Genomic DNA, 26556 nt, shown 5'->3' with positions numbered 1-26556 from the left:
TCTTTTCATTTACATCCGAGCCAGTAAGTACCTTACCATCAGTAGTACGGTATATAGCACGGACACCGACGGCAACGTCCCTGCCTCCATTCTATCAACCAACCTTTCCCTTGACAATCTTGCTTTTACCCGTTTACAAGTTTAGCTTACTTCTGGAAACGAAAAGGCAACGAACTCCGGAAACCGGTGACAAGGCGCCTGTCAGATGCAATTGACGGTGCTCGGTTCCAAAACTCCTTCATAACCGCTTTCGATGGCTCGCCAGCAAACGTATTCCTTTTCATTTGGACCTTCATTGATGCAACGAATGCGAACTCTAGCAGACCTTGCCCTAAGACGATTCGGAATGTGCGTACTTTCTACAGTCATTTTGGCTTCGAGTCTGACCCAGGTGGAATCAAGACATTGCGCAACACATCAAGTTCGTCTCATCCTTATCTCGGCGATTGTCATCACGTCCTTGTCGTACCCTGCACTTGCCATATACTGGTCGACCCCAGCTTACTCGCGCTTTGTATCTACATCAAACCCCCTCGATTCTTTCCTCACTGCTCATGCGACATATGACAGTTACACACAACGGGACATACATCAACTTTGGGATGGAAACGCCAACCTCCAAGTACGAGACGACTTCCTCACACGAGCACGCTGCGGAAGTGACCGTACACTTCGTGTTGAACGCATTCTCGTCAACACTGTCGACGGGGCAGGGGCACTTTCCCTGCAAACTTTGCTTTACACCCTTCAACTAGAAGGGCGGATCCTCCAAGGACTTCTGAATCATGGAGTCTCTTGCAACGATCTGAACTCGCATCACTGTTTTGTTATCAGCCCCCTTTCCTTTTGGGAACACGACGAGGAACGTCTGCGCAGCGACAGGAACATCTCTCTAACAGCCACTCGCTCTGAAGGTGTCACAGCTGCAGGTGTACATGTTACACCGCAGATGGTCCTTACAGGGCGCGACTCCTCACAACGCAATCCTGCCACCCCTGACTCTGCAATGTTCCTGGCACTTACTTATGTATTCCCTGAGACGGATTGTTCGAGGAGTGCCGGTCACGATTCTTGGCTACAGATAATCGAGAACTCAACTATGGAGATTGCGGAAAGCGCGCGAGTGTTTACAGTGACTGCGGAACCGAAACTAATTGCGCTGGAGGTATGTCCAGTACTTTCCATCGCTCGTGTGCATGTTCTTAACGTCTGCAGTACAATCATAGCCTATCCAAGACTACGGGAACTTCATCCATTTCAACGTTTTTATACCTCTCGTATGGTGCATTTTGCGCATATGTCTCGTGGTCGATGAAGCGCATGAATGGTGTGCACACCCGTATTGGTCTCACCTTCACGGCACTCGTTGAGATTGCGGCAAGTACAATCACCAGTCTGAGTGTATGCGCGTTGTTACGCTTTAAAGTGACCATGGTTCCCTGGTAACACTTCATATCTTGTCTCATCATACAAGCACTTACCATAAACAGGAGCCTTCTCCCTATCGTTATCATCTTCGTTGGTGCGGAGAATATGTTTAATCTCGTGGATGCGGTGACTCGCACGTCTATTACGCTACCTGTCAAAGAGCGCATCGCTGAGGGACTGAGTCGCGCTGGCACCTCTAATACACTCAAAGTCCTGTCGTATAACTCCATCCTGGGCGTCATCGCATTTTTCTCTGCTGGTGCAATCAGGCAGTTTTGCACCTTTGCAGTGGTGGTCCTCATTGCACATTGGTTCCTTGCGCATACGTTCTTCTTGGCAGTACTCAGTATTGATATCCAAAGGTTGGAGGTGAGTTCAAGTGAGCTTGTATACGTGGGTCGGTACTGAAGTAGACGGGTTCAGCTCAATCAATTGCTAAGACAAGACCCAAGCTTAACGCCCGCTGCGTCTGCTTCGACTCGTGATGCCTCACTGGAGAAAAACGCGCCCAACTGGCAGCGAGCCACGCTCAATGCGAAGGAGTCACTCAAAGGTCGCGCCTTAACGAACATCAGCTTGTTGTTGGTATGTAAATAGTCTGAGCTTCATATGTCTATGTGCTCATTGTCTTCCTAGCTCCTTGCTATCACGGCAACACTATATGTTATGACGAGACCTGCTGCTCGTGAAAGCGAGGCAGGATTCATCATTCCTTCCACCGTTCAGCAACGCACGCAAGCAGCTCACCGTCGCCCAGATTCACAAGACCCCGCCTGGCGTATTTGGAAGACGCTCAATCCCCATGAAGAACCACTAGTTCATCTCCGTCTTGAAGTCCCGGCCATTGTCGCGTTCCAGCCTGGTACAGGGGCAGAACTGGGTTATGAGCACGCCCCTGGGCCTGCACGCTCCATTAACCTCGTTTTCTGGTTCCTTAAGTTCGTCATCCTGCCGATCGGCGTGACAATTGCCACGCTTTATGGACTGCTGCTATACCTGTTGAAAGATGCCGAGCTACTTGAGGCACAGCGGAACCGCGCAGAAGCTGATGCACCCTCCCTCAAGGGTGAAAAGTCACTCAATGGAGAAACTTCTTTCAAGACACTCCCGCGCGCTTTTGCGACTGATGTCGAGCTGCTTGCATCAAGCAAAGACTGTGAAGTGATAGCTGCGGTTGGACTACAGAATGAGCTGAGCATATGGCACTTCAACGACCCAAACCCTGTCCTCATCGATACAAGCGACATTTTGCTGAGTACAGGCAGTACATCGTTTTCGCAGGAGCGGATAGCCGCAGTTGCCTTGGATGACGCAGGAGAGTACTGTGCTATAGGGACAACGCATGGGACAATTGGGGTGTGGTTCATGCCGGGGAGGAGCGCAAGACTATATACGACCCTTGCGCCGCACTCGATCGCGGCAGGGATTAGGGAGTTGCATTTCGCGCCCCCGCTCCAATCAGTGTTGAAGCAGAAAAATGGGCCGCAATCTCGCCCGTGCACACCTCCGCCAGGTCCTCCTGAACCAGAGCCCCTCGTCGTTGTGTACGAGGATGGAGCCATTGCCCAATGGGTCATGGACGGCCACTCGTCGGCGTCATTCATCTCCCCGATGTCATCCGAACCTATCTTACAGAGTCGCCTTCTCCGTGTTCGCTCAGATGACCGAATATTGGCAGCATTCGTGTTGGCAGATGGAGCTCTGGAGCTGTTCGGCGTATGCGAAGCTCGGAGTTCTGTGCCAATCCGCTGTGCGCTGCAACCAGGCAATTCAGTGGACCGTGTCAGCAAGATCGATGCGTGTAAAGTCAGGCTAGATGGCAGGGATCACATAATCATCGGCGTCGCTTCAGAAGTTGGCGTTATTTCCCTGTGGGATGCCGGATCCTCTGAGTGCATCTTCATCCTGGAGGAGAATCATGGCGCTATCGACCAACTGCGGATATCCAACTCTCGTGTCGTGAATTGCCAGTTCTGTGGTGAACCACCCATGGACAGCTTCATGGTCTCCGTCTCAATCGGGCATGATGTAATTTTTCATAAGGTTTACATCACGTCGCAGGGAAGGAGGTGTACATGCCCTCGAAACAATCCACAAGAATCGACCATCCTGGAGCTGGCTACGGGTCGGCGCTCACGGAGTAGCAGCACAGCTTCAACTATAGGACCATCCTCGGTGCCATCAACGCGGAGGTTGTCCTCTGCTAGCACTGCGTCTGCGCCAGACACCTCCGCGTTTCCTGTTTCCGGCCACGGAATTCTTTCCCGCAGAGCCTCAGAAAAAGGGCTGCGCCGCCTTTCGGAGAGCTACGTGCTAGCCCATTTAACAGATGAGGATGACGAAGGCCATTCCATTCACATCGACCCACCAATAGCATCACGTCCTTCGACGTGGTCCAACGTCGCCGTTATCAGAGCAGGCGAAGCAGCGTGCGAGCGGGGGGGCTGGGACATTTCAGGTGAAAAAATAATAGGTGTCCGCCGCATATCCCGAGCACACACAAAAGGCTCACTCCAGCTTTCATCGACATCGCGTGGACTAACGCCCGCGGTTCTGGACCGGTGGGAGATCTGGTTGTTCGATACCGGTGTCTCAAAGGCACGAAGTGCTACTCTGTCGAGCCTAACTGATGATCCCCCTCTTTCTCTCCGGCGGTCCTTCCTTCCTTCGATGTACCTCAGCCGGCCACCCTCGCCGACTGCGGTGCCAGAAGAGTACCCTCGCATTCCATTCACGAGAGTGTCGCCCTTCCTTGCGATCCGTGGGGCTGCAATGGCGGGCTTCGGGAATACTGTAGGACTCTTCCTTGTTTCGTGATTTTTATTAAGTATGGATATAACTTTACATTGTGCGTGGAGGATGCTCGCTATCGAAGTGCAATCTGTAGCAATCTGTCTTATTTATCGTAGTTCTTGTTGTGATAGGATCCGGCTGGGTCTTGTATATCGTACTCGTTTGAATAATCATGCACTAAATCAACGTCTAACGCTCAGTAATAAGACATGGTATACTTATACGAGGAGATGCCGATAGTATCTTACATCCCCCACAAGCTTGGGTAAGATATGAAGAGCTTGAAGCGCTGTGCGCGAGTTGTACCACGGTCGTAGGAAACTGATCAGGGGCTGAACTTTTCAGGCAACTCAGGGGCGATTCAACAAATAATCTACCAAGAGCTCAGATCCGGGCTTGCTCATTGACGAATCGATATAATGGCCCAGCCACGGACTCCATTCCGAACGAGAATCTGTAAGTTATTCTTAACGCCAATTTCGTCGCCACCATTGATGCTGGCATCTTTGAAGGGATGCTCAAACGGAATTTAATCAACCTCCTCGCCTACTTTCCAAGATCAGTGGACCAGCAAAGGAAGCTCGAGTGGATCGACATCGATGCATTGTCGTTCACTAATTCACATGTCCCTCCCTCCAGCACGAAGTACCCAGAACCCCCCATCCATCGTCTGCCAGTTGAACTCCTACAGCACATATTCTTGCTCATCGTGAATGACGCGCCAGACTTTCCTAGTATTTTCTCATGTGGAGAAACCACCATCTCTGCCAATTTTGCCAGCCCTCCCCTGGTCTTCACCCGGGTGTGCTGTCTTTGGCGAGCCATTGCACTTTCAACGACAGGGGTTTGGTCGCGCTTCCAGGTCGCACTTCCCGGGCGATTCAGTCAATTACATCCATTCCTTCCACATCTGCTCCAGTTTTGGCTTGCCTGCTCTGGCCGTCAGCCTCTCACTCTTCGCACCTGCCAAGACACATCGCTAATAGTAGCACAGAGATGCTACTACTCAAAGGCGGATTCTCAACTGCTCAGGGTCCTCCTTTCTGCGCGTGACCGTTGGGAAAGCGCGGGTGTTATGTCGCCCATACACGACCACGAGCTAGTCCGCTATAGGCATACCAATAGTGACTTGAGACTAGGCCCACTAGGGAAGATAGCCGCTGAGTGGCGGTTTCCAGGGAATGGCGAGATCGAGGTACCTCAGTTGAGAACCTTGGAGTGTTACTGGTCAGACATCACTAAATTCGATGCTCCAAACCTCACTCGGCTATGCATCATTGATCAAAATGTGCATCCGATTCAATTCCAACGCGGCAAAAATGCTCACCGTCTTTACCTCGAAAGCTATCCGTATCCAACATCACATTTCCCTACTCCTACCTGCAACAATATCCGTAATCTTCACCTCCAGAAAGCTTCCGCCCATATCATACGCTCTACTCCGGTGATTTTCCCTCATCTGGAGGCCATCGTAGTGGACGCGATTGAATTAGATGGCGGTAGAAGTGATTCGGCCGTGTGTTCTTCCCTGGAGTCGATGACTCTCCCCTTGTCCTCGGATAACCAGCATCTATTCGTCAAGATATTCGATGGATTTCAGCTTCCCATGCTGCAGAAATTGACTGTAGTGGGAGCACCAAACGAACAGGAAGTTGATTGTATTCTGGCGGCGCTGGCGATTGCATCTTGCCACGTGCAGGTGGTAGACTTTCAGGCAAACAAAGTTGATCTGGGGGTAATTGAGCGTCTGGCCCAGGGCATAGTCTCCTCAGCTGTGAATTGTATTCTGGCGGCGCTGGCATTTACATCTCCCGGGGTAGACCTTCAGGCGTTGCAGAACGAAGTCGATGTGGGTGCCGTTGAGCCGTTGCTCTCAGTTGCGAGGGAGGTTACTGTCCGTGGGGTGCTGTGGCATCGTGCCGCATGTCGTTGATTGTACGAACCTAGCTTGGCTTAGACAGTGTGTCCGCAGAATTACAAGAACAAATAACAATAATGAGAGCAACTATATACGTGACCGCACTACTTGATCATCTCCAATATTCTCAAGTAATCTTCTCGTAAGCTCTGGAATGTCTCCTCCAGTTTCTCCAGTCGTTCCTCCTTCTCTAATTGGGCCAAGATTTCCTGTTGATGAGAAGACATCAATAAAAGGCGAGACATCTGGCGGTGTGACCTACGAAGTTGAAACGGTACAACCGCTCCTTGACCTGCAGTCGATATGCTCTTGCAGCATGGGTGTCGGTGGGGTCGAGATGCATCAAGATTAGCATCTCCATAAGCCGCTGCCATTGACGCTGGGAAAACTCAGAACAATAATTAGAGTCAGCTGAATTCAGGACTTACCCCCGCCATCTTAAGTTGTTTCCGAAACGTCTCAGACCAAGCTTTGTCTATCGGAGGACCCATTTTCCCTATGCCTTTCACCGTACCGGATGATGCACCCATTGGGTTTGCTCGAGCGCGAGTTTTCCGTTTTCGCACCTTTCCTCCACTATGCGAAACCGCTTCGGAACCAAAGCCTTCTTTTATGAAACTTTCATTGGCGAGGAGCATCCTCAGGTCATTTCGATCTCGTAGGTCCTCGAATGCCTCGGCTGGATCTTCGACTGTCAACTCAGATATGAGGGGGTTGAGGAGGGCGTAGTTATAGATTGTTTTGTACAGCTCCGCTTCAAAGACTTGAGCATGAATAGAGGCAGAGGATAAGAGTATCGGTACTTACATCCATGACCTTGGTGTTGGTATGGTGGTACAATTACGAATTGACTGTGCAAACCATGCATTGGTTATATTCCACTTCACAAAGAAATCACGCACCTAAGACGAAGTCGGAGTTTCTCGGGAAAGCAGTAGAATTTATACACTGATGAATACCCAATGAAATGGTATGTCTTCGTGCCACTTGACCGCTTGCGTGTTTCGTACCTGTTCGCGCACGGTCAAATAGTCTGGAGGATACGAATGAAAATGAGGAACTGACAACACAAAAAAGTCCCAAGCGTCGTCGTCTTCAGTGATGTAAGAGCCTGCTTCTATGTAGAGCAGAATGAAAAGCTGCATTCGTCTATGGTATTCTCTGAATCCCGGATCGTTCCATGTAGCCTGTATGCGCCTGAATAAGATTTGTGAGCAGAAAGTGCTCATAACACTCACATGGTACACCTCGTACTCGACCACTTCCTGAGTGGCAGATTTGGATCCTGAAGTGCTTGATACGGGTCGTGTATATGTATGTACGACACTACCTATGGGTTTGAATGAAACTGCATCTTCTTGAACGCGTGTAAGGAATGCTGCTTCGTCTGTATCATAGTCTGACAAGCCCAAAGTCAGTCAAAGAGCAGCGTGTATGAGGAGTGGGACGTACCAGGGGGTATGAACTCTTTTAATATACCTTCCACATTGTCCACGGTCGTAGACGAATCTAGCTTTTGAGCGTAACTGACAGAGAGGTATTGTGCTAGAGAGCCGGAGGCAAATCGAAGCTGCAGGCCACCAGTTGGATGTTCAGCGCCGGTATCAACTCGTGAAAGTGGGTATAACGCACGTCAATTACCAAGTCCTGGTAGCCGTAAATCTTTTCATCCTCTCCGTAGATCTGGACAGAATGAAAGAACATCACGAGAGAGTGCATAATGGCATAAAATAAAAACATACAGGGTATGTAAATGTCGGATGAAACGCTCCATAAGTTTCCTCGCCTCCAAGCACCTGTTTATCCTCTTCTGCTCGCACTACAGGAAACGCGTCAGTTGTCTTCTAGTGGGCGAAAAGTAGCCTACCTAGCGAAAGAGTAAGAGCCTCATTTGCATCTGCTGTCCAGTCCACCGTTGCCATATTTTCTCAGATCGAAGCTTGGATGTTCTAATGAGCGTTTGGCAAATGTACCCGTGACGCGTTGTGTATCCGTCTTTGTCACTTATCACGTGATGCGCAACTCGATGACGCAGCAGTACTTGGTTTATGACTGAGCAGGCTCGGCACCAGCCTATATATTTATAGTGAAGACGAGCAATTGCTCGTCTTGTTCAAGGTGGCCCTTCTATTGCAAAACGCGCTATCCGTTGCGAAAATCACATCATCCCAGTCCTTAGTGCGCTCACAGGCATCGCAGCGGCTCTTTCAGGTAATAGCGTGCCGCATCCATTATCATAGGTCACCTGAGCATCTGATCTTCCCTTCTTCCCTTCTTCCTTAAACCACAGATATCAAGATCATTTTCGAACACCAGCACCAAGATGGCACCACTCAATAAACTACAAGCGAAGTACGATTATATCTGCATCGGTGGTGGAAGCGGAGGTGTCGCTTCATCGGTGTGTTATTTCAACAGGGTCATCGTGCGGCAATGCTAACTGCCCCGCCCCAGCGGCGCGCTGCGTCTTATGGCAAGAAAGTTGCCCTCATTGAATCGTCGCCGAATCTCGGCGGTACTTGCGTGAATGTTGGCTGCGTTCCCAAGAAAGTACGTCATTCAACGCTCCTCATTTTCTACCGCTCATGAGTGTGGCTGGTGTAGATTATGTGGCATGCGGCCGACCTCGCGGATCGTCTCCGTCACGCAAGCAACGGGTATCATTTCCAAAATGTCTCTCCCCCACAGTTCAACTGGGCATCCTTCAAACCGCAGCGTGATGCCTACATCCGCCGACTAAATGGCATATACGAGAAGAACCTCGAGAAAGAAAAGGTAGACTATTACGGTGGCACAGCCAGTCTAGTTTCGCCCAACGAGGTTCAGATCACGCCCTCCGACGGTGGCGAGCCATACGTCATCGCAGGTGACTACATCACCATTGCCACTGGAGGTCGCCCAACCCTGCCAAGCGACGATCAGATTCCCGGCGCGAGTCTTGGAATCGACTCGGATGGTTTCTTTGACCTTGAGGACCAGCCGAAGCGCGTGGCTGTCGTCGGCGCAGGATACATCGCTGTTGAGCTCGCCGGTGTGCTCAATACGCTGGGAAGTGAGACACATCTTCTCATCAGACGCGAACGCGTTCTCCGCACCTTTGATCCCATTCTCCAGGATACACTTACGCCTTGGATGGAGCACACTGGAATCAACATCCACAAGAATACATCGGTCGTTAAGGTTGAAGGCCAGAAGGGTGGTGAATTGACTGTGCACCTCAACGATGGCACACAACTCAAGGTAGACTGCGTGCTGTGGGCTATTGGGCGCCACGCAAACACTCAGGGTTTGGGTCTCGAGGAGCTGGGGATACAGCTCGACAAGAAGGGCGACGTGGTCGTGGATGAATTCCAGAAGGCCTTATTTGTGGAGGGCAAACCTCAGCTGGAGAATATCTTCGCGGTCGGTGACATTCAGGGTAAGGCGCTCTTGACGCCTGTTGCTATTGCGGCAGGTCGGCGGCTCTCAAACAGGCTGTTTGGGCCTGAGAAATTCAAGAACGACAAATTGTCATATGAGGACATCCCAACAGTCGTTTTCTCGTGAGCATACCGCTCTTTTTATCGTAAAGCTCGTTTATAGCGCATATAGGCACCCCACCATTGGCACAGTGGGCCTTACAGAGCCTGAAGCTCGTCAGAAGTATGGCTCTGCCGTCAAGATCTGTGTGTCTGCGTTCTTTCAGTTCAAATGCGCAAAAATATTTATTGCAACTTAGACAAGTCCTCGTTCCGCTCGCTTTACTTCTCCCAGATCGAAGAAGAGCACAAGGAGCCCACCGTGTACAAGCTCGTCGTTGTTGGCGAAGAAGAACGCGTGGTCGGTGTACATATCATTGGACAAGGAAGCGACGAGGTATTGCAAGGCTTTGGGGTGGCTATCAAGATGGGAGGTGAGTACTTTCCATCGTCCTACCTTTTTGTTGATAACTGATGCGTTTGTTAAGCCCGGAAACAGGACCTAGATGACACAGTTGCTATCCATCCGACGTCTGCTGAAGGTGAATGAGCTTCATTACTTTACTTAGATATGACATGCTGACGAGTGCACGCAGAACTGGTTACTCTTCGTTAAGCCAGCCACCTTGGTAGAGTTCGGGCGTCATACAACATAAAATCATGTGTACTTGTAGAAGAAAGAATTTACTGGCCTTTCAACAGTGGAAGCTCACTGACGCGAAGAAGGAAACGACTCGACTAGTTTGACTAGGAGAAGTATTGCAGCGATGCCGTTCTACACCTGCCCCGCAAAAATAACGGTGAGCACTGAAGCATGCACTTACAAGTCTTGCTATCCGAAACAACCTACCTCATTTATCAAAGCACGCGAGCGCCGAATGACTGGAGCGAACAAACTTGTCTGGTCGTTGTTACCAAAGCTGGTAAGATCAAGGCGTATCAGCGACGCGTGCACCTTATGGTGGCGCGTCCTTTCCATTTATATCCTACGAAGAAAACACATAGGGTTTGAACCAACTTGCAGATGGAATAGACTTACCCAGCATGCAGTATCAACAAAGCGCCTTGAAGTGCGCAAGCTCTTCTGCATCGTTGGAATTACTATGGGCGGGCACCAGGTACTAATCACCTTCTTTGAAATATCACAGGCCCTCTCTTAGATCCTCTGCCAAGGCATATCACTGCCCGGTTGTGTTCCCTGATTTTGTAGAGCGGTTTGTCGCCACACGCGCATCTGCTCGCACAAGTACCCAAGCTCGATGGTGTGTACTTTGTATGGAGTCATTTATTTCTAACCCAGCAGACATTTTTATGTCAGGAGATCAAGGAGTTTTTGCAATTGCAAGCGCCTTGATTGCGAAATTTCCATTTGAAGTGTGCGGAACTTCCTCATATGTACCCTGGTCATGGTGCTCATGTAGCGTTCGAAGGGAGCGACTGGAGTTTAGGATAGCAGAGGATGAAGCAATGAACCGGAGGAAAACCCGTTGAGGAGAATGGCGTAGGTATATCAGGATCAGAGAGTAGCAGTATTTGCGGAAAATTCGATGATGATGAGGCGGAGCATCGGATTTAAGTTGTAAGTGGGACGAGGAGACACTGCGCCTTGAAGCAGAACGGCCGGTTCTGGATAGATGGTAAAAAGAATAATACATTTAATGCACAAGTTTCATAAAGAAACGACGGTATCAACATTTCCCTACAATAGGACCTGCGAAACCTAAAAGCAAATCAAAGCTTGCTTAGGTCTCTCCGTACCTTGAAATCGCAGCCGGTCTTCGCCTTGACTTCATCAAGAGTTACGCCCTCTTGGAGTTCAACAAGCTCAAGGTGACCGTTCTTCCTGTCGACGTCGAAAACGGCCAACTCCGTGATGATTTGACTAACAGTACGGGCACCCGTGAGCGGAAGAGAGCATTTCTTCAAGATCTTCGGAGTGCCGTCTTTCGCACAGTGCTCCATCACCACTATAACCTTTGTCTTGTCGGGGTTAGACACCAGGTCCATAGCTCCTCCTATACCTGTGAATGTGATCGACAGTGAGAACGCCGCGGAAGACGGAAGACGGAATACGTCCAAATCACGTACCTTTGACCAATTTTCCGGGAATCATAAAGTTGGCAATATCACCTGCTTGCGATACCTGCATAGCCTATAAGATAAACCAGGCTATTGTGAGATCATCCCGGAATCAAGTGTGTGAAAATGCTCACGCCGAGAATGGAAACATCGACGTGACCACCGCGAATCATAGCGAATGATTCACTCGAGTCTGTCAGTAGGGTCAGCAAGTGAAGCTGAATCATACAACGACTATCTGAAAACATACCAAAGATCGAAGCGCCTGGCAGCAAGGTCACAGTCTCCTTACCCGCATTGATGAGATCCCTACAAAGAGAGGCTTAGGACGAAGAAACACTCCTTGCCTGCGCTACTTACGGATCTACTTGCTCTTTCGTAGGGTATGGCCCCATACCGAGGATGCCATTCTCGCTTTGCAGCCAAACGCTCACACCAGGCTCGAGGTATCCGGGAACAAGAGTGGGCATGCCAATACCGAGGTTTACGTAGTATCCATCTTTGAGCTCTTTGGCAGCCCGCTTTGCAGTACGATGACGCATTTTCTGGGCGATTTCTTGCTCAGGTGTTAGAGTGGATTGTTCAGCAGAGGATGAGGAGCTTGGCGCGAGCTTCGTGTACTCTATCCGTTTCGGCTCGGTGGACTGAACAATTCGATCGACATAAATGCCTGGAATATGAATGGCATTTGGTGAAAGAGAACCAGTAGGCACGATCTCGTCTGCCTGCAAGTAATGCATCAATTTCTGCAAACTACCGCGACGCCCCGACTCACCTCCACTATCGTGAGTTTTGCATTCTTTGCCATGACTGTACCAAAGTTCTGCTGAGCGTACCTGCGCGAATCAACATGCTCAGCGCTCAAGCAGGCAACCAAAAACGACGGCCAATTTCCTCACCGGAAAACACAGTTGCCAACCTCATCGACTTTCCATGCGTGAACGAAAGCGACATCACCAGCGATAGCCGGTTCCATGATATACTTGCGACCTCCAAATTCTCGTGACTCTTTCTTAATACCTGGTATCTTGACTCCATTGGCAAATCCTCCTTCATTGTATCGTGTTGGAATAGAACCGTCCTCTACTGCTGTTGATGCTCCAGTAGGGGTATAGAAGGCTGGGATACCAGCGGCATGGGCACGGAGACGTTCGATGAGTGTACCTTGGGGGCACAGCTCCAAAGATACCTCGCCCTTAAGATATAGGGCCTCGAAGGCCTTGTTTCTGGACGGACAAGACGTTCACCCTCATGCCGTCCCCGACAAGATGAATCACTCACCCGCCAGGGTATGATGCGACCACTTTATCAATCTGCTTGCTGTTGAACAACATTCCTATGGACATTCATAAGGTTCACGGATCATGGACAGGTGTGGATACACAAACCGAGCCCAGAGTTGCCTGCGCCAGCATTGTTGGAAACTCCTGTTAGCTTTGTGACTTCCTTGCGCTTGACCAAGGCAGAAAGAAGTGTGTCTTGTTGTATCCTAGCTTAGTTACACCGCTCAAGATCCCTCCTCTATTGAGACTCACCTGGCACACCAGCCAAACCGAAACCTGAGCGTTGCGTGGCACATCACACGTCTGGTATAAGACATGAAATGCGACGATACTCACCACCACACAAAAGGACATCTCCTGACTTCACATCCTTAACTGCTTCGTCGACAGACTTCCATACCTTCGACTTGTTGGGTAGCGGAAGCTCCGTAGGAGTACTGTACCATCTTGCTCTAAGCAAGACGGTTGTACGGAGTTTGAAAACTGGGACGAGCGTCGCTCTCGAGACGCACGTAGCCAACATGGATGGGGTTCAAGTCTTCGTGCTCTTTCCCCAGATCATGACGATGTTATAAGTGTGTTTGGTTGGTCACATGTCCACAACTTTTTGTTGAGCACTAGCTCATCCGGAGCTCAGCGGAGTCCCACTCGCACTGAACCCCTGCATGCGATGCTCCGGTATGCATGGCGATAATTCTTTTTTCGGATGGATAAAAGTATAGATGGGCCAAGAATAAATGAGGATTCATTCTTCCCTAACCGCCTACACTTATATCTATCAAGATACACTGACAAGAATGGGTGGTCAATTCACTAGGAGGGACACTGAAGCAAGAAAGGGAGTGATTCGTCAGTACGGTACGAAGGGGATTCCATTATCAGCGGAGTGGCACTCCTGACAGATATACAAGTTTATATCCGAGTTGTTATGTTCACACTACTGCACATTTGGAACGGTATTACGATCTTTCTTTAGCTTTCATCGCCTCCTCGCGGGGCCTCTTGGTTTCGCGAATGAGGGTTTTGCAGGGTCATCCTGCCGAGCACCACTATTATTGGTAATGGAACCTGCGGGTTCATCATGGTTGAGACTAGTCTTGAGGAACGCCTCATCGAGTTCCGTTGGGTCCGACGTTTCAATCCTCTTCGTTGCAAGCGGGAATGTTGACCCAATTTCTGCCAATAAATCCTTCGCCGCGAGATAAGTCGACATAGCCGCTGATGAATAAAGCATTCTGTATCGAACAGGTGATGTCGTAGGGCAAGAGTATATGAAGACTGGGCAAGAAAGTCAGATATATTGCGTGCGATCCCAGCGGGTACAACGACACAAACCGATGTCTCCGCCTGACTGAGAATATGAGTTTGTCCACGCATAGAACACATATGCTAATGAAAGAACGTGTGAGCGCAGCACATATCGCGACACAAAGAGCCCGTACAGGGTTGGTCACTTGGTATGCTTGAACTCAAATGATCCACTGTTACATCTGCGAAAGAGTCCAGCTCAAGTGATTCGGTTGATGGTTCGATTTTCTAAAATGATGTGTGAATGTCTCGCGCAATGTAAACAATGGTGATATGAACCAATATGACGATCCGACTATCATCTCGCGAGCCAAGCCCCTTCACAGCGTCCTCAGCGTCCGATGACCAAGACAGGCCTACGCGTTGACCAATGTGGTTCTTTCTTGCATTGCTGCCTTCATAACTGTTTCCAGCTTCTCGTTCAGCTGCCTTGATATTTGCAATTTCTTGCTCCCGCGCGCTCAGAGGTTTGGGTGCAGCCTGGTGCTTCTTGTGAGCCTCATATGATTCAGGTGTCACGTCCGCCTTGGAGGTTGCAAACAGACTGTCCGTGAAAACAGTCGAGCCTAGCGACTTGGTCAAAGAACCACGCGTGGAAGCATACAGTGTCTGAAATGATCAGATAGAGTTCAGCGATATCAATAACAATACCTACCTTATCCCGAACGTTGGCAAAATCTGGCACATAGCTGATTGCAAGCCATTCTGAAGGAGGGTCATCGAGACGCGCCAGGATGTAGCATGGTTCCTTCTCTTCAAGATGATCTTGAAGTTGTACCAAATCCTCATTCAAGGATTCGGTGACTGACAGGGAGGTTACCGAAACGAGAGACTCTGTCTGAAGATATGAGATTACTAAAGACGCAGACAAGCAAACTGGCAGAGACCGTCCTGAATGATGACTTTGATGAACCGAACGTTCTTTGTCTCGACAGCATCAGCGAATTCCTTTGTAAGCTCGGGGGAAACACCAATCCCAGAGGTAGCGGCCATCGCGTTTGATGTGGTATACTGCAAGTTGTCACGGTAGTAAAGTTGAACTGAACCCAAACTGACTCGGAATCAAAATGTAGCTTGAACTGGCAGTTCTTGTAAACCCTTTCGTTTTTATATTGCTCCAGGCAGCTGCGGTCAGCTCGTCACCTCGAGGAGGATCACATTGTCAAGCACCGCGCTGATCTATAAAAACTGCTTGGTGACTGCTCTCACTGCGCACAGAGCATTGCATGTTCAAGACGGCGTGGGATAGTACACCACGACGGTGACAGCAACGTTGAGTCCGGGTATATAATCAGCTTGGTCTGAGCTATCTACCCAATCCTTGTCAAACAGCGCTTTGACAAGCGGACTGTAACAAGTAATCCTGTGCTTGGGACGGTCGCTCAAGACATATACCGCCTCTCAGAATGGGAGGGAAGATTTTGGTTGGTTCGACGATACTATTAAGTATGTCTCACTGCTTGGCTCACCCTACAGCACTAAACCAAGCTATGATTCGATTCAACTTCATATCAGTACGGTGCCCCGATCATCCAACAGGTTTTCCGTTAGAAATTATAGGCCCTGTCCAAAGAGTAGGTGCAGCAGCACACCGTGGGTGCCTCAATTCGCCCTAGCGATCACACATGTGGTATTTATGTAGTATGTCTACTTCAACACCGCTGACGCTGACAGCCATGATGCAGGATGTCATGGAACAGTATTCAGATCTGAGAGGTCGGATCCCGAAGTGAAAACGATGAAAGCCACTTGGCACAAGCACAAAATATTCTGAATATTCTGGATCTTATGCGCATCGACTAGGTCCTGTAACTGATATACCACGAAGCGATGGTATCCCACTCAGCCAGCATGACATGCTCCTGACGTGATTGCTATTCGCTTGCTGAACGCCGAAGAAAGGAATGCAACCATTTTCATATGCGGACACAAACACATTCTTCCGGTGGGGGTTATTGTAACCCTCCGATAGTCTATTCGGTTTGCGACGCGACAAGTTCCATTTCTCGAGCCGAACATATGTAAGTATACGGCAGCGAATAAATTTCTCACATTGAAACCGCGATAAATTTTCTAGTCTCGAAGTTGAAGCAGAAACACTGCTTCTGGCGCGAATTAGGTTGGGAACGGCTGGCTAGTGACGTGACGAATTCCACCATTCAGCCGCTAACAGCCTGAAATATAAATTGAACACGATCGCATCCCAAAATTCTCGGGACAAACGCCTTGAAACTTTCGGTGAGTGGCCCTTGCAGGCAACGCTGTATCTGTTTCACTCAATCGATACCACGCAACTTTTCCTGGACTCGCTATAGTCTCTTCGCGCACTCAACTGCACAATCAAACTTGCTGGTGTGTGGGTTCCTCGTACTGATGGCCATCACTGATGCATAACCATATTAGATATCATGAAGCCTATTCAGTTCGCCATCCTTGCCATTTTCGCCGCTGTCGCTGGGGTGAAGGCAACTGCTACCAATGACACAGTCTGCGAATCGGCATGCTATACTGCGGCACCTGACTGTGGGGAAGGGTCGATAGCCGTCGAAACTAGCTCAGACTGTTGGACCTGCTGCACCGTGCCCGATGATGAACCTGATTACTAGCCATCGAGTTTGTACAGATGATGTATCGCGTCTAGTCCGAGTCACCTATGATTCTGAAGAGCACAATTTCAGATGACTCAAGTCTGACCGATCGGTGGTCAACTTTGCTTGAACACGTAGGCCAGCCCATCAGAAAATCAATTGCTTCTCTGTTTGCTTGCACTTTGGTTCAATCTTTTCTTGTTGGGAGAACACCCATCCCTGACTAATGTCATGGACTTTTCACAAGGGCACTCACAGCTGTTGCGCAAATCACACGACAAGTCATGCCAGAAACAAGACATCTACGCCAGGTAATTACAACCGAATGAAGAAAATTTAGACGCAGTCTCATGGTGCAAAAATAAAGTCATAGGCTATTTGTTCACGCCTATCCTTACAGCATGTGACAGTCTTGACCTCTTGGTCATCAAGTCCTCATAATAGGATATAAAACGCAACAAGATCAGTCGCAGTCACAAAGACATTAGCTGTGTCAAAAGCGGTTTGGTTTCAGATGCTATTACGGGGAGTGTTCAGTCGCATCCTCGGGCCTCAGGCCGAGAGAAACAACTTACTCACACCAACACGACCATTCACTATGCATTACTGCCCAAGGCCCAAAGCATATTTGCAAGCTTTCCCGCTCCTTGGGCCGCTCGTAGTCGCGTTGAGTGCCCACCTCCGCTGGCAGTTGAGCCTTGACGCGTGATCAGAGAGCCCTCATGGCATGACACGCGCGTTGAAATGTTGGTGACGCTAGCCTCTAGGTATACGTAGATGTACCATTGATCGTCAAGAAACAAGCGTCGGTGCAAATAGACCATTAAGACGAAGAAAGTAGTAAGAGGGTTTTGAATAGATGAGGTTAGTAGACATTGGGTAGATGACCGAGTATATAGTTCCGTAGCACTTGTATCCATGTCACCACCCAATTGATATACCCAGGGTGCGTCAGGGCGACAAAGAGCACTGAGGTGCTTGGCCTATGTTCTCTTTCATTTCTGCGCTTGTAGTGAGCACTACCAGGAACTCGTCAACCCTAGCCCATTCTTCATCAAAACATTGAAATTGAGGTGTGGAGCGCAAGTCCTTGAGCAATCCGAAGCGGTCCACAGTGATCAACTTCGGCAGCAACGTATGCAGTTGACAAGCCACGGCGATGGAATCGACAATTGGAGACATCCCCACAAAAATTCTGGTCACATTCTCGTTGGGAATGGTTTTAGAGAACGGCTCGCTGTTGGTATCAACTGAGCATGCGCAGAAAGTCATTTCAATGGTGCGCAAGCCCCGGCAATGTTGTATGAGGTAGGTGAGTCCTATGAAGGTGAGAGATGGTGGGACCGACCAACAACTACCACTTCCAAAGCGGAATTCTTGGAGCAGAGGCCATGATTGCGTCATTCTCCTGAGCAACGCATCGTCGATAGCCGAAGTGCAGATCCAATCGAGGTCTAACTTTGTTAAGCGACTGAAAGGCAATAACGGGGCGACTGCATCGAAGGCAAGTACAAAACGGGGATCAGCAAGGGCGATTAAATGGTGCTCGAAGTCGAAGTCGAACGAAAATTGCTCGAGAGCAGGAGAGAAACACTCCGAAAAAGAGGCGATAATTTCTGGAATAAGCAGTGGATCATAAGGTAGCGCTGAATTGCTGTCATCGATGACCAAAAACACTGATCGACAGGAGAGAAAACGGATGTTTCTGAGACAGCGAGCAAGAATTAGAAGCGACGGTACAAGGATGTGCACTCGATCGATTTGGGAGGCAAATGTTGGAGTGGCATTGGTTTGGGTGTTGTCGATATCGTGCGTTCTGAAGTACAGAGACTTCAACGACGGTAAAGAAGCCAGGTGAAGGAGCGCTCGTGTGTCAAGGACCCCGACCGTAAGATGGATGAGCTCCCGCAAACCACATACAGCGTCGGATATTGCATCTGAACTGCTGTCTTCAGAGTCAAACCCGTATATACACTCAAGTTCCCGAATGGATGGACACCGAGCACTGAGGGAAGTTAGCAGGGTTGATTTGGCAAAGGAGGGTACCCAGTGGGATGATAAAATAGTTCCCAGCTCGATCGACCTGATGCTTGGCACAAGAAGGCAGCGCAATAGCGGAGTGAAGCATTCTCGGTTATCCAACCATTGCAATCTACAAAGATTGGGCAACAGCGTAGGTGATGGCGCAGAAATGAGCGCTTGCACAACCCGATCGTCTATGGCATCTAGCTTGGAGGGATTGAAGCTCAAGGAGCGGACACGGTGTGCATATTGAGTAAAAATCCTCCACTCTCTGATGAAGGGAGGTCTGATGAGCGTCTGTTTGAAAATTGTCGGTATTCCATATCATGTCGATCTGCGTTGGACATGTCTAGCTCACCAGATTTCCTTGCACATCTCTGTTACTTACACCTTCAGGGAAGCATGATATGAGTGGTCCGAACCCATCAATTTGTTTCCAAAGCATATCAAGTGCAGGCTCCTTGAATTTTCTACACGTTCTTGCAAGAGCAGCAAGTGTGGCACAGGATATTGGTTTGTCACAGTCTTCATGGATAGTTGCGAATATGTCAAGTAGGGTTTCTGCGGGCAAGAGACAGATATGCATGACAAGAGTTGAACTATTTCGCCACTGGAGCTCGAACCAGTGACAACTCAAGAGAGATGTTGTGCTATGTCACGTAAGTAGTACAAATTGAATCCAAATTTAGTGTCAAAAACACTAGTCGACGCGTCACGCTGTCTTGCAACGCTTCCCCAGGCCATTCACTAAAGACTAAGTCCAAGTTAGAGAGAAAACCTATTTGTAACTTAATCTACACTATACATTATTGGTGGAGTATGGGTACATTCTACTATAGATGCAACATATGTAATCGTGTCAAGTGAAAACCAAGCCAGTGCTCGATCAATGTGAATGCCAAATCTAGAATCGTCAACCTCACTGCATGCCCAAGGAGCCCATGAAACTCGATAGATCGAGCCCCTCATACTCATCTTCTGCGGGAATGTCTTCAAGGCCCGCCAGGAGGTTCTTCTGGCTGACAGGACCCGCTGGCGCTTTCGCCTTCTTCTTTGCCGCTGCGTCTTCCTCTTCCGTTGTTCGTCTGAAAAGGTCGAGAACAAGATCTGTATCCATCGACGACAGACCAGAGTTCTGCTGCGTCACAACCGAGTTCGCAATGTTGAGCTTGAAGCGTTGCAAGCTATCGGACGCTGTCAGGGACTAGATACAACAAGGAAAAATATAGAACTAACCCCATGATCTTCTCTTCCAACGTGCCTTTCGTGATCAAGCGATATACATTGACAACCTTTTTCTGCCCAATACGGTGAGCTCTGTCCATAGCTTGAAGATCCTTCATAGGATTCCAATCATGCTCCACAAATATTACAGTATCTGCTCCAGTGAGGGTCAGACCAAGCCCACCGACGTGTGTTGTCAATAAAAGGCAGTCAATACTGGGATCTGAGTTGAATGTTTGAACAATAGCATGCCGCTTGTTGGGGTCCGTTCCGCCATCGAGTCGCATGTATGTCACTGAAGGCATGTGTTGCTTGAAGAGATCATTTTCGATGATGTCCAACATTTGCTTCATCTGACAGAAAATTAGAGCACGATGTTGGGAGAATGCACTGCTCGACTCCGACATGCTCTCCGCAGGATCGATCTTCCCACTTTCACCTGTAACCGAAGAACTGCCTCCAATACCGCAATCTGTGAGTAATTGCCTGTCCCGCACTTGAGTATCACCACTGGGTTAATAAATGAAGACAATACCGTAGAGCAAGTAATTTTGGTGCGTGCTGAATATCGTTCAAGGTGCCGATCTTGCAATTGATCTTGGCGAGGGCTGCAATGACAGCGTCTCGGTTGGTTTTCAGGATCAGTGAAGGATGATTGCAAAGTTTGCGGAGATACTGTAATGATTGGAAGACATGCTGTTGTGGGGCATCCTTGGCGGCTCCTTGGATAGCATCCTCCGCATTCGTCTTGGCCTGTGAGCCGGAGAAGTCGTCATACAGAGTTTTTTGCACCTCTGACAGCTCGCAGTAGTAGTCCTGAATGATCTTCGGGGGTAGGTCATTCAAGACATCCTCTTTCAGCCGTCGTAATAGGAAGGGCAGGACTTGCTTATGCAGAGCCTCGAGAGCAAGAGCGGCTACATAGAATTTGGTTAACCACAGACTAGTTCTCAGGACGCGTCGCTTACCAGCTTCACCAGTCTTCGCTTTTCCATCACGATTTGACAGAATTGGCTTACTGAATCGCTCGTTGAACGACGTTTCGGTCCCAAGGAAGCCAGGCATCAAAAAGTCAAAAAGACTCCAGAGTTCCAACACGTTATTCTGGATTGGAGTGCCCGAGAGAAGAAGACGATGTTGTGCATGTATAGCCTTGACAGCTTTTGTGAGTTTGGTCTTTGCGTTCTTGATCACGTGTCCTTCGTCGAGGATGCAGTATAGCCAGCTGAAATCTTCTAGGCTCGCAATATCGTTCCGCACAACTTCGTATGAGGTGATGACCACATCTTTCTTGGACAGTTTAGGAAGAAGCTTTGCACGCTCCTTGGAATTTCCGGTGTAGAGAATGGGTTGTAAGTTCTCGGAATATTTTAGGATTTCGTAGTACCAGTGACCGGTAAGAGTAGGAGGGCAGACGATGAGGGATGGAAGATGGACAGCATCAGGCGATTGTGTTTCTTCATACTTTTTGGCTCGCTCTTCGTGCTTGCCGGCCAGTATGCAAATGGACTGTAAGGTTTTTCCAAGACCCATATCTAGAATATGTCAGAATGACACGAGAAGTCTCATAGGAAACTCAAACACACCATCACAAAGAATCCCGTGTAACTGATACTTAGCCAAGAATGCCAGCCAGTTAACACCTTCCTGCTGGTATTTACGGAGTTCCGCCTTGATAACAACAGGTATGGTGTACTGTTCGACTTTGCTACCATCAAGAAGTTGAGTGAGGAACTGTCGCTCCGTTTCGCGCCTCTTCAGCAGCTCCCCAGGGAAGCCGGGAGGGTCAGGCAAACCAGCCTGAAAAATATGTAAACGTGGGGAATGTATACCAGGCAACAGTACACACCTCCAATGGAACCATCTTGATCAAGGACGCGAATGTATTGGTAGTCGCAGAGCGAATGTCGTCATCGGGATCGCTCATGCGCCCAAGAACAGGGACGATAAGAAAGATGACGTAGGGTAGTGCTTTGAGGTCGAGGTGCTGGACGATATCTGCGCGAGGTATGACTGACAGAACATTCAAAAGCAGTTGAGCACGTACGATAGACAGCTTCTGCAGCACCCTGACGATTTGACAGCACGATAGCGTCTCCCAATAATGGGATGATCTTCTCGATGGCAAATAGCATGGCGTCGGAAGTCATCACATTACAGATGGTAGCAAAACACCGTGCAGCTGCCTGCCGAATGATGGCATATCGGCTACGCAACGCCATGGCAATAGCGGGGAACAATTCTGCAAGCTTGGGCCAAAGATCGGGGTGAAAAGAAGGCACAACGGCTTCGAGGACACTGAGCGAATCAATGACATCTTGTCCATATTGTTTATCCATGAGGACGTCAGCTTCGTGTGGTAACTCTGAGTAGAGGTCAGGAAAATTAGAAGCATAGATAAAATTTCTTTGCACCTGTTGTGCATGCGCTCAGCAGCCCTCCTGCCATGGAAATCCACATCTTCGGGATGACCTGAAGGAGCTGGGAGCCAAACTTGGTCGACAGCTGATCAAATGCTAGGCAAGCTCCTCGTCTTGATAACTGTGCTTTTGCAGCATCATCGCTCGACTTGGCACTGTCAGCACCCTTCGAGGTATCCTTGCCATTCTTTGCTGGCTGCGGCGGTTGCTTTGACCAAGAGGTGAGGGACAAAATACCCTTGTATACAGACCGCGAATAGGCAAATGTCGGTGTTTGTTCCACATCTTGACAAAGGAATGTGCACAAATTCTTGACGATTTTGTCGGGCGGCTGCGTAATATTGTGCTGGAAGCAGAAGTCAATGAACATTGCTACTGCCACTGCTGAGCGGGTCTGGAGATCTAGATTTTCCTCGTTCTGAAACAAAGTAAGTTATGTTTTAGCAATCGAGAATCAACAATCAACACACCTTGATGCCGTTCATGATGCCCTTGACCACAGGACTAACTTTATCTGGGGTGCTTCGGAGCGCAACGAAGGCGGCAGCAAAAGCCGCTGAAACACGTGTGTCGTGCTGTGCCTTGACCTCTGAGTATTGTTCGATGCTAATCACGACCTTCTGTCTCTTCTCGGCAATAACTCCCAACTCGCGCTTCTTCGTACGCCCAAGGCTGTCTTTCAGTTTCATATACATTGGGCCAACCGCTTCTTCTGCAGTCTCGATGGTGAAACTGTTCGGTTTTGTGCCAGTGATGTCAATCTCGTCACCAAGATGAGGAATCAAGGAGATAGGGATCTTGCAATCAGTCGCGAAGCAACGAAGAAGCGCAGCGCACTCTGAGTGGATGCGGTGTAGCGTGAACGCCATCTCGTGATATGCGATTGGAGGCGTGCCCTGCAACCAAGCCAAACACATCGTGCTGAGCTCTGCTGCAAGAGGAAACGCCTCGATGATGGGTGCAGATGGCGACGTTGCATCATACGCGCGGGCCCATTCCTCTGAGACGAGAGCGGCCAAGAATTTCTGGAGCATACTGGTTGACTGCAAGTAATGCACAAGTATGGGCTGGAAGAGCTCGTCGATGGACTACAAAAAGGCATCAGAAGAAAATTGACGCGCGCTAAAAAAAAACGCAGCACCTTGGGAGGCCAATAAATCATCAAATACGCCATGGAGGTAGCCGCGGCGATTCGAGCCTGCATAATTACCCCCGCACTGACTAGTGATAGATCCTGGGCGAGCATGTTCTTGTCAACGTTATGTCTCTCCAGCGGGCCTGCGTCACTCTCATCTTCCGTGAAGGCAGGGTAATGAAACGTTGAGCAGTCGATTGGAGCACCAAGTGGCGTCATCATGGTCGAGTACCAATCAAGGACGGTTTGCTGCTTCACCAACTTCTTAATCCATCCAGGCACATCCGCTACGACCTCGAGCGCTGTCCGCCATGCTGTCAAAGTGACAGCGCGAATGTCTGCCCGCTCTTCCACAATCAAATTCTGGAAAAGAAGGCGAAAGAATGGCGTGACGATCCATTCACGAGGAAGGGAAGCCACGGTCATGAAGGAAAGCAACGTCTTGACCACGGCGAGACGAACGTTGGGGATTGTGTGTCGGAAGAAGGGGAAGAGTGTGGGTGCCAATTCCGTGAGCGGGAGGCTATTGGGGACCGTCAGATATCCGACCGGGAACAAGCAAGAGAAGCTTACGACACGCTAGCTTGTGCAAGGATATCAATGACCTTGCTGTAAGTTACGAGTTTACCTACCGCCCGTGAGTACTATTCTGTAAGGCAACAATTAGAATCTCACCCAATAAATCCATTACTGCGCCAACACTTGAGCTCAAGTCATCTTTCATGCCGCGTAAGCAATTCCAGAGAACCAAAAGCACTCTATCCAGGGATTCTGGAAGTTGCTCGACAAGATGACCCGCGATCGGAAGCAAACAAGATGCGGCCACAGCACGGACATCATCGTCAGGATCACTGAGACTGCATGACCAGATGTTAGGAAGGGTGACCATGGATACCATGTGAAATGCTTACCCGAGCACTGCGGCATCAACGACGCCCTGCAGAATCTCCTTGCCTGTATCACCAGCTGCCTCAAAAAGATCACTTCGCACAGCAACCTCGTACTTGATCCCGAGAAGACCTGCATGCCGAACTTCCCATACATGACTACCATCGCCTTTCTTGCTCTTGGTTGGTTTGTGTCCCAACGGGAAGTCTTGTCTAATCATCTGTAGTAGTATGGAGTGGACATGCTTCACGGACTGCTGAGGCATGTGGAGTAGCAGAGAAGCAAGTGTTTGTGACACTGTCTCACGAACTGGTGCAACAACCTGGATGGAATTCAGGAATATATACTAAATATGCACAAAAAACGAACCTGGTCGGAGACAAAGTCCCCGAAACGGTCGAGGACGAAAACGCACAAAAGTTTTGCGGCTAAGTCATTACACCAACGCTCATGCGCAAGAGAATTTTCCTCCGCGGATAAACCGTCTGAATTTTGCCGTCAAAATCAAGCTCGGCATGATCACAAGATAAACGTCACCTTTCATGCCACCCGATGATCCTTGAACTTTGAGCAACTCGCGCAAAGCCATAGCAGCACCATGCCTCGATTCCCAATTTGCAGAGAACAAGTCAACTTCTAGGAGGGCTACAATACCCTGCCACATCCAACCCCCTGGAGTGACTTCCAGTGCATGTGATTGTTGGGCCGCTTTCGGTGACACAGCACCACCCTTTAATGGATCTATGATGACCTTCTCAGGAGAGAAGGTTTTGACAGCGTCAGCAGGACTGTCTACTCGTGATCTTGGCGCGTCCTGTGGTTCGGCCGATACCAACCGCGCTCTGGGCGATTAAGACAGTGAGATACATAACAAAGCATTGTCGTAATTGTACCTACTTGTTTGATGGCCCTGCAGGAGTCGTGTTGTACTTAGCGCCGGCAGGGGGTGGAGGGGGTGCCGCGACAAAGGCAGAGTTGCCTGGTTTCCGTTTACGCTTCAGACGATTTCGTTCGCGTGCTGAAAGACCATTGAGACAATCTCCTTCTGTTACGGGTGACGACGCAGCGGGCGTAGTGCTCTTAGGGCGAGATAGTGATGGAGGTGGCGAACGTTCGCGTTTGACTGAAGCCTCAACCTCCATCGGGGAGTCTAGGGGAGTAGCTGTGTCCTCTCTCTTAGGAGAAATTTCGTTGTCATGATCAGTTTCAGTCTCCCCTTCGATGGCGAGTTCCTTGTCCAGGTCCATGTCATCTGCGGCACCCACACTTTCAAGGAAGTCGAGGCCTAGCCGACCCATGGCCTCCTTACGAGCTCTCTTAACCTCTGCCGCGTTTGCAAGGATGCCAGTTGGCTTTGAAAATTCTTTTCCGGATGATGCAAGAAGCAGCACGCCTTTCTGCATGAGCTCTTGCACAGAAAATGCAGGAAAATCGGGAGAAGATGTATCTAGATCTAGGGGAGGTTTGACATCCACAGCTTGTGGCTGCCATACTGGCACAAGGGAGAATATTTGTGAGAGTGCATTCGACGCGGCCGATCTTGTGTCATGGCTCTTTGAATGCAAATAAGGTAAGATCTGAGCAGACGAGAGTCAGCATGAAGAAGCATAGTGTGGAGCACGCTATACGAACTCGAGCCACGACGGCCATTAACTCAGACCATGCTGAGGAGTCACCGAGAGGGACATGGTGACGAGTTGACTTAATATCATCTTGAACTGCAACATCACTGATTACACTTTTGGCTGCTAGTTGGGCAAGTTGTTTGGCTGCTGTATTCCTCACGGAGGATGAAGATCCTGTATCAAGAAGAAGAAGGAGCCTGTCCAACCTGGAAGAAGCGATTGATTATTCGCATGCAATAAGTATAACACTGCGGACGAACGGCGTACCTCGAAGTCATATCCGAAAAAGGAATGCGGTCAACGCCGTTCGGCGCGGGCCGGATGCAATGGATTACTTTGAGAGGAAATGATCGTCTGGGGAATTTTCTCACGGCCGCACCTTCCCCG

The 26556-nt window shown here is 49.4% G+C and overlaps 8 protein-coding genes across 8 annotated transcripts; 3 read left to right on the top strand and 5 right to left on the bottom strand.

Moving 5' to 3' along the window:
- Nucleotides 1-39: 39 nt before the first annotated feature.
- DEU56DRAFT_894993 (sterol-sensing domain of SREBP cleavage-activation-domain-containing protein) lies at nucleotides 40-4538 on the top strand. Its single transcript, XM_041356376.1, has 6 exons — nucleotides 40-348; nucleotides 403-1165; nucleotides 1216-1442; nucleotides 1491-1797; nucleotides 1852-2013; nucleotides 2065-4538. The coding sequence occupies exons 1-6, from the start codon at nucleotides 254-256 to the stop codon at nucleotides 4243-4245; spliced, it is 3735 nt and encodes a 1244-aa protein (XP_041202561.1). The 5' UTR covers nucleotides 40-253; the 3' UTR covers nucleotides 4246-4538.
- Nucleotides 4527-6185, top strand: DEU56DRAFT_836062 (uncharacterized protein). Its single transcript, XM_041354780.1, has 3 exons — nucleotides 4527-5488; nucleotides 5549-5791; nucleotides 5868-6185. Exons 1-3 carry the CDS (start codon nucleotides 4736-4738, stop codon nucleotides 5925-5927), a joined length of 1056 nt encoding a protein of 351 aa, XP_041202560.1. The 5' UTR covers nucleotides 4527-4735; the 3' UTR covers nucleotides 5928-6185.
- Nucleotides 6186-8167, bottom strand: DEU56DRAFT_836049 (acyl-CoA N-acyltransferase). Its single transcript, XM_041354779.1, has 11 exons — nucleotides 8007-8167; nucleotides 7882-7958; nucleotides 7772-7822; nucleotides 7592-7709; nucleotides 7378-7538; nucleotides 7205-7326; nucleotides 7042-7149; nucleotides 6947-6990; nucleotides 6568-6893; nucleotides 6402-6518; nucleotides 6186-6348 (listed from the first exon to the last, which is right to left on the bottom strand). The coding sequence occupies exons 1-11, from the start codon at nucleotides 8059-8061 to the stop codon at nucleotides 6244-6246; spliced, it is 1284 nt and encodes a 427-aa protein (XP_041202559.1). The 5' UTR covers nucleotides 8062-8167; the 3' UTR covers nucleotides 6186-6243.
- Nucleotides 8168-8190: 23 nt separating this feature from the next.
- DEU56DRAFT_836046 (uncharacterized protein) lies at nucleotides 8191-10347 on the top strand. Its single transcript, XM_041354778.1, has 8 exons — nucleotides 8191-8350; nucleotides 8430-8540; nucleotides 8594-8689; nucleotides 8744-9681; nucleotides 9731-9804; nucleotides 9858-10031; nucleotides 10086-10139; nucleotides 10194-10347. Exons 2-8 carry the CDS (start codon nucleotides 8463-8465, stop codon nucleotides 10211-10213), a joined length of 1434 nt encoding a protein of 477 aa, XP_041202558.1. The 5' UTR covers nucleotides 8191-8350; nucleotides 8430-8462; the 3' UTR covers nucleotides 10214-10347.
- A 491-nt stretch (nucleotides 10348-10838) lies between these two features.
- DEU56DRAFT_928690 (3-oxoacid CoA-transferase) lies at nucleotides 10839-13482 on the bottom strand (the record flags this gene model as incomplete). Its single annotated transcript, XM_041358652.1, has 11 exons — nucleotides 10839-11618; nucleotides 11686-11749; nucleotides 11811-11869; nucleotides 11927-11985; nucleotides 12037-12401; nucleotides 12452-12512; nucleotides 12576-12902; nucleotides 12958-13012; nucleotides 13065-13154; nucleotides 13212-13235; nucleotides 13296-13482. 11 exons carry the CDS (start codon nucleotides 13480-13482, stop codon nucleotides 11329-11331), a joined length of 1581 nt encoding a protein of 526 aa, XP_041202557.1. The 3' UTR covers nucleotides 10839-11328.
- Nucleotides 13483-13601: 119 nt separating this feature from the next.
- Nucleotides 13602-15411, bottom strand: DEU56DRAFT_836035 (actin depolymerizing protein). The gene is made up of 6 exons (XM_041354777.1): nucleotides 15155-15411; nucleotides 14923-15101; nucleotides 14547-14876; nucleotides 14402-14495; nucleotides 14295-14348; nucleotides 13602-14237 (listed from the first exon to the last, which is right to left on the bottom strand). Exons 1-6 carry the CDS (start codon nucleotides 15258-15260, stop codon nucleotides 13939-13941), a joined length of 1062 nt encoding a protein of 353 aa, XP_041202556.1. The 5' UTR covers nucleotides 15261-15411; the 3' UTR covers nucleotides 13602-13938.
- Nucleotides 15412-17806: 2395 nt separating this feature from the next.
- DEU56DRAFT_747157 (uncharacterized protein) lies at nucleotides 17807-19463 on the bottom strand (the record flags this gene model as incomplete). The annotated part of the gene is made up of 2 exons (XM_041349256.1): nucleotides 17807-19174; nucleotides 19236-19463. The coding sequence occupies 2 exons, from the start codon at nucleotides 19461-19463 to the stop codon at nucleotides 17807-17809; spliced, it is 1596 nt and encodes a 531-aa protein (XP_041202555.1).
- Nucleotides 19464-19642: 179 nt separating this feature from the next.
- DEU56DRAFT_836028 (uncharacterized protein) lies at nucleotides 19643-26538 on the bottom strand. The gene is made up of 18 exons (XM_041354776.1): nucleotides 26437-26538; nucleotides 26177-26375; nucleotides 25442-26121; nucleotides 25082-25386; nucleotides 24914-25029; nucleotides 24568-24866; nucleotides 24332-24513; nucleotides 24230-24284; nucleotides 23663-24179; nucleotides 22992-23609; nucleotides 22516-22939; nucleotides 22149-22466; nucleotides 21951-22099; nucleotides 21688-21901; nucleotides 21070-21636; nucleotides 20637-21018; nucleotides 20114-20587; nucleotides 19643-20061 (listed from the first exon to the last, which is right to left on the bottom strand). Exons 1-18 carry the CDS (start codon nucleotides 26445-26447, stop codon nucleotides 19797-19799), a joined length of 5775 nt encoding a protein of 1924 aa, XP_041202554.1. The 5' UTR covers nucleotides 26448-26538; the 3' UTR covers nucleotides 19643-19796.
- Between the last annotated feature and the right edge of the window lie 18 nt (nucleotides 26539-26556).

This window comes from Suillus clintonianus, assembly GCF_016758775.1.
Source record: "Suillus clintonianus strain FC179 chromosome Unknown DEU56scaffold_135, whole genome shotgun sequence".
In the NCBI taxonomy this organism is placed as follows: Eukaryota; Fungi; Basidiomycota; class Agaricomycetes; order Boletales; family Suillaceae; genus Suillus; species Suillus clintonianus.
This window is presented reverse-complemented; position numbering and strand designations above follow the sequence as displayed.

What these genes read in the sequence shown, in the direction of transcription:
- DEU56DRAFT_836046 (XM_041354778.1), top strand. Translation starts at nt 8,463, where the DNA reads ATGGCACCACTCAATAAACTACAAGCGAAGTACGATTATATCTGCATC. An exon ending in GCGGAGGTGTCGCTTCATCG is followed by an intron (nt 8,541 to 8,593) that starts GTGTGTTATTTC and finishes GCCCCGCCCCAG; the next exon opens with CGGCGCGCTGCGTCTTATGG. An exon ending in ATCCCAACAGTCGTTTTCTC is followed by an intron (nt 9,682 to 9,730) that starts GTGAGCATACCG and finishes TAGCGCATATAG; the next exon opens with GCACCCCACCATTGGCACAG.
- DEU56DRAFT_836035 (XM_041354777.1), bottom strand. Translation starts at nt 15,260, where the DNA reads ATGGCCGCTACCTCTGGGATTGGTGTTTCCCCCGAGCTTACAAAGGAA. An exon ending in CATACCAAGTGACCAACCCT is followed by an intron (nt 14,349 to 14,401) that starts GTACGGGCTCTT and finishes TTCTTTCATTAG; the next exon opens with CATATGTGTTCTATGCGTGG. An exon ending in TCAGTCAGGCGGAGACATCG is followed by an intron (nt 14,238 to 14,294) that starts GTTTGTGTCGTT and finishes TTTCTTGCCCAG; the next exon opens with TCTTCATATACTCTTGCCCT.
- DEU56DRAFT_836062 (XM_041354780.1), top strand. Translation starts at nt 4,736, where the DNA reads ATGCTCAAACGGAATTTAATCAACCTCCTCGCCTACTTTCCAAGATCA. An exon ending in ATGCTCCAAACCTCACTCGG is followed by an intron (nt 5,489 to 5,548) that starts CTATGCATCATT and finishes AAAAATGCTCAC; the next exon opens with CGTCTTTACCTCGAAAGCTA. An exon ending in TGTCCTCGGATAACCAGCAT is followed by an intron (nt 5,792 to 5,867) that starts CTATTCGTCAAG and finishes CACCAAACGAAC; the next exon opens with AGGAAGTTGATTGTATTCTG.
- DEU56DRAFT_894993 (XM_041356376.1), top strand. Translation starts at nt 254, where the DNA reads ATGGCTCGCCAGCAAACGTATTCCTTTTCATTTGGACCTTCATTGATG. An exon ending in GCCCTAAGACGATTCGGAAT is followed by an intron (nt 349 to 402) that starts GTGCGTACTTTC and finishes GGTGGAATCAAG; the next exon opens with ACATTGCGCAACACATCAAG. An exon ending in CGAAACTAATTGCGCTGGAG is followed by an intron (nt 1,166 to 1,215) that starts GTATGTCCAGTA and finishes TAACGTCTGCAG; the next exon opens with TACAATCATAGCCTATCCAA.
- DEU56DRAFT_836049 (XM_041354779.1), bottom strand. Translation starts at nt 8,061, where the DNA reads ATGGCAACGGTGGACTGGACAGCAGATGCAAATGAGGCTCTTACTCTT. An exon ending in ATCCGACATTTACATACCCT is followed by an intron (nt 7,823 to 7,881) that starts GTATGTTTTTAT and finishes CATTCTGTCCAG; the next exon opens with ATCTACGGAGAGGATGAAAA. An exon ending in AAAAGAGTTCATACCCCCTG is followed by an intron (nt 7,539 to 7,591) that starts GTACGTCCCACT and finishes TGGGCTTGTCAG; the next exon opens with ACTATGATACAGACGAAGCA.
- DEU56DRAFT_836028 (XM_041354776.1), bottom strand. An exon ending in TCAAGATGGTTCCATTGGAG is followed by an intron (nt 21,902 to 21,950) that starts GTGTGTACTGTT and finishes CATATTTTTCAG; the next exon opens with GCTGGTTTGCCTGACCCTCC. An exon ending in ACACGGGATTCTTTGTGATG is followed by an intron (nt 21,637 to 21,687) that starts GTGTGTTTGAGT and finishes GACATATTCTAG; the next exon opens with ATATGGGTCTTGGAAAAACC.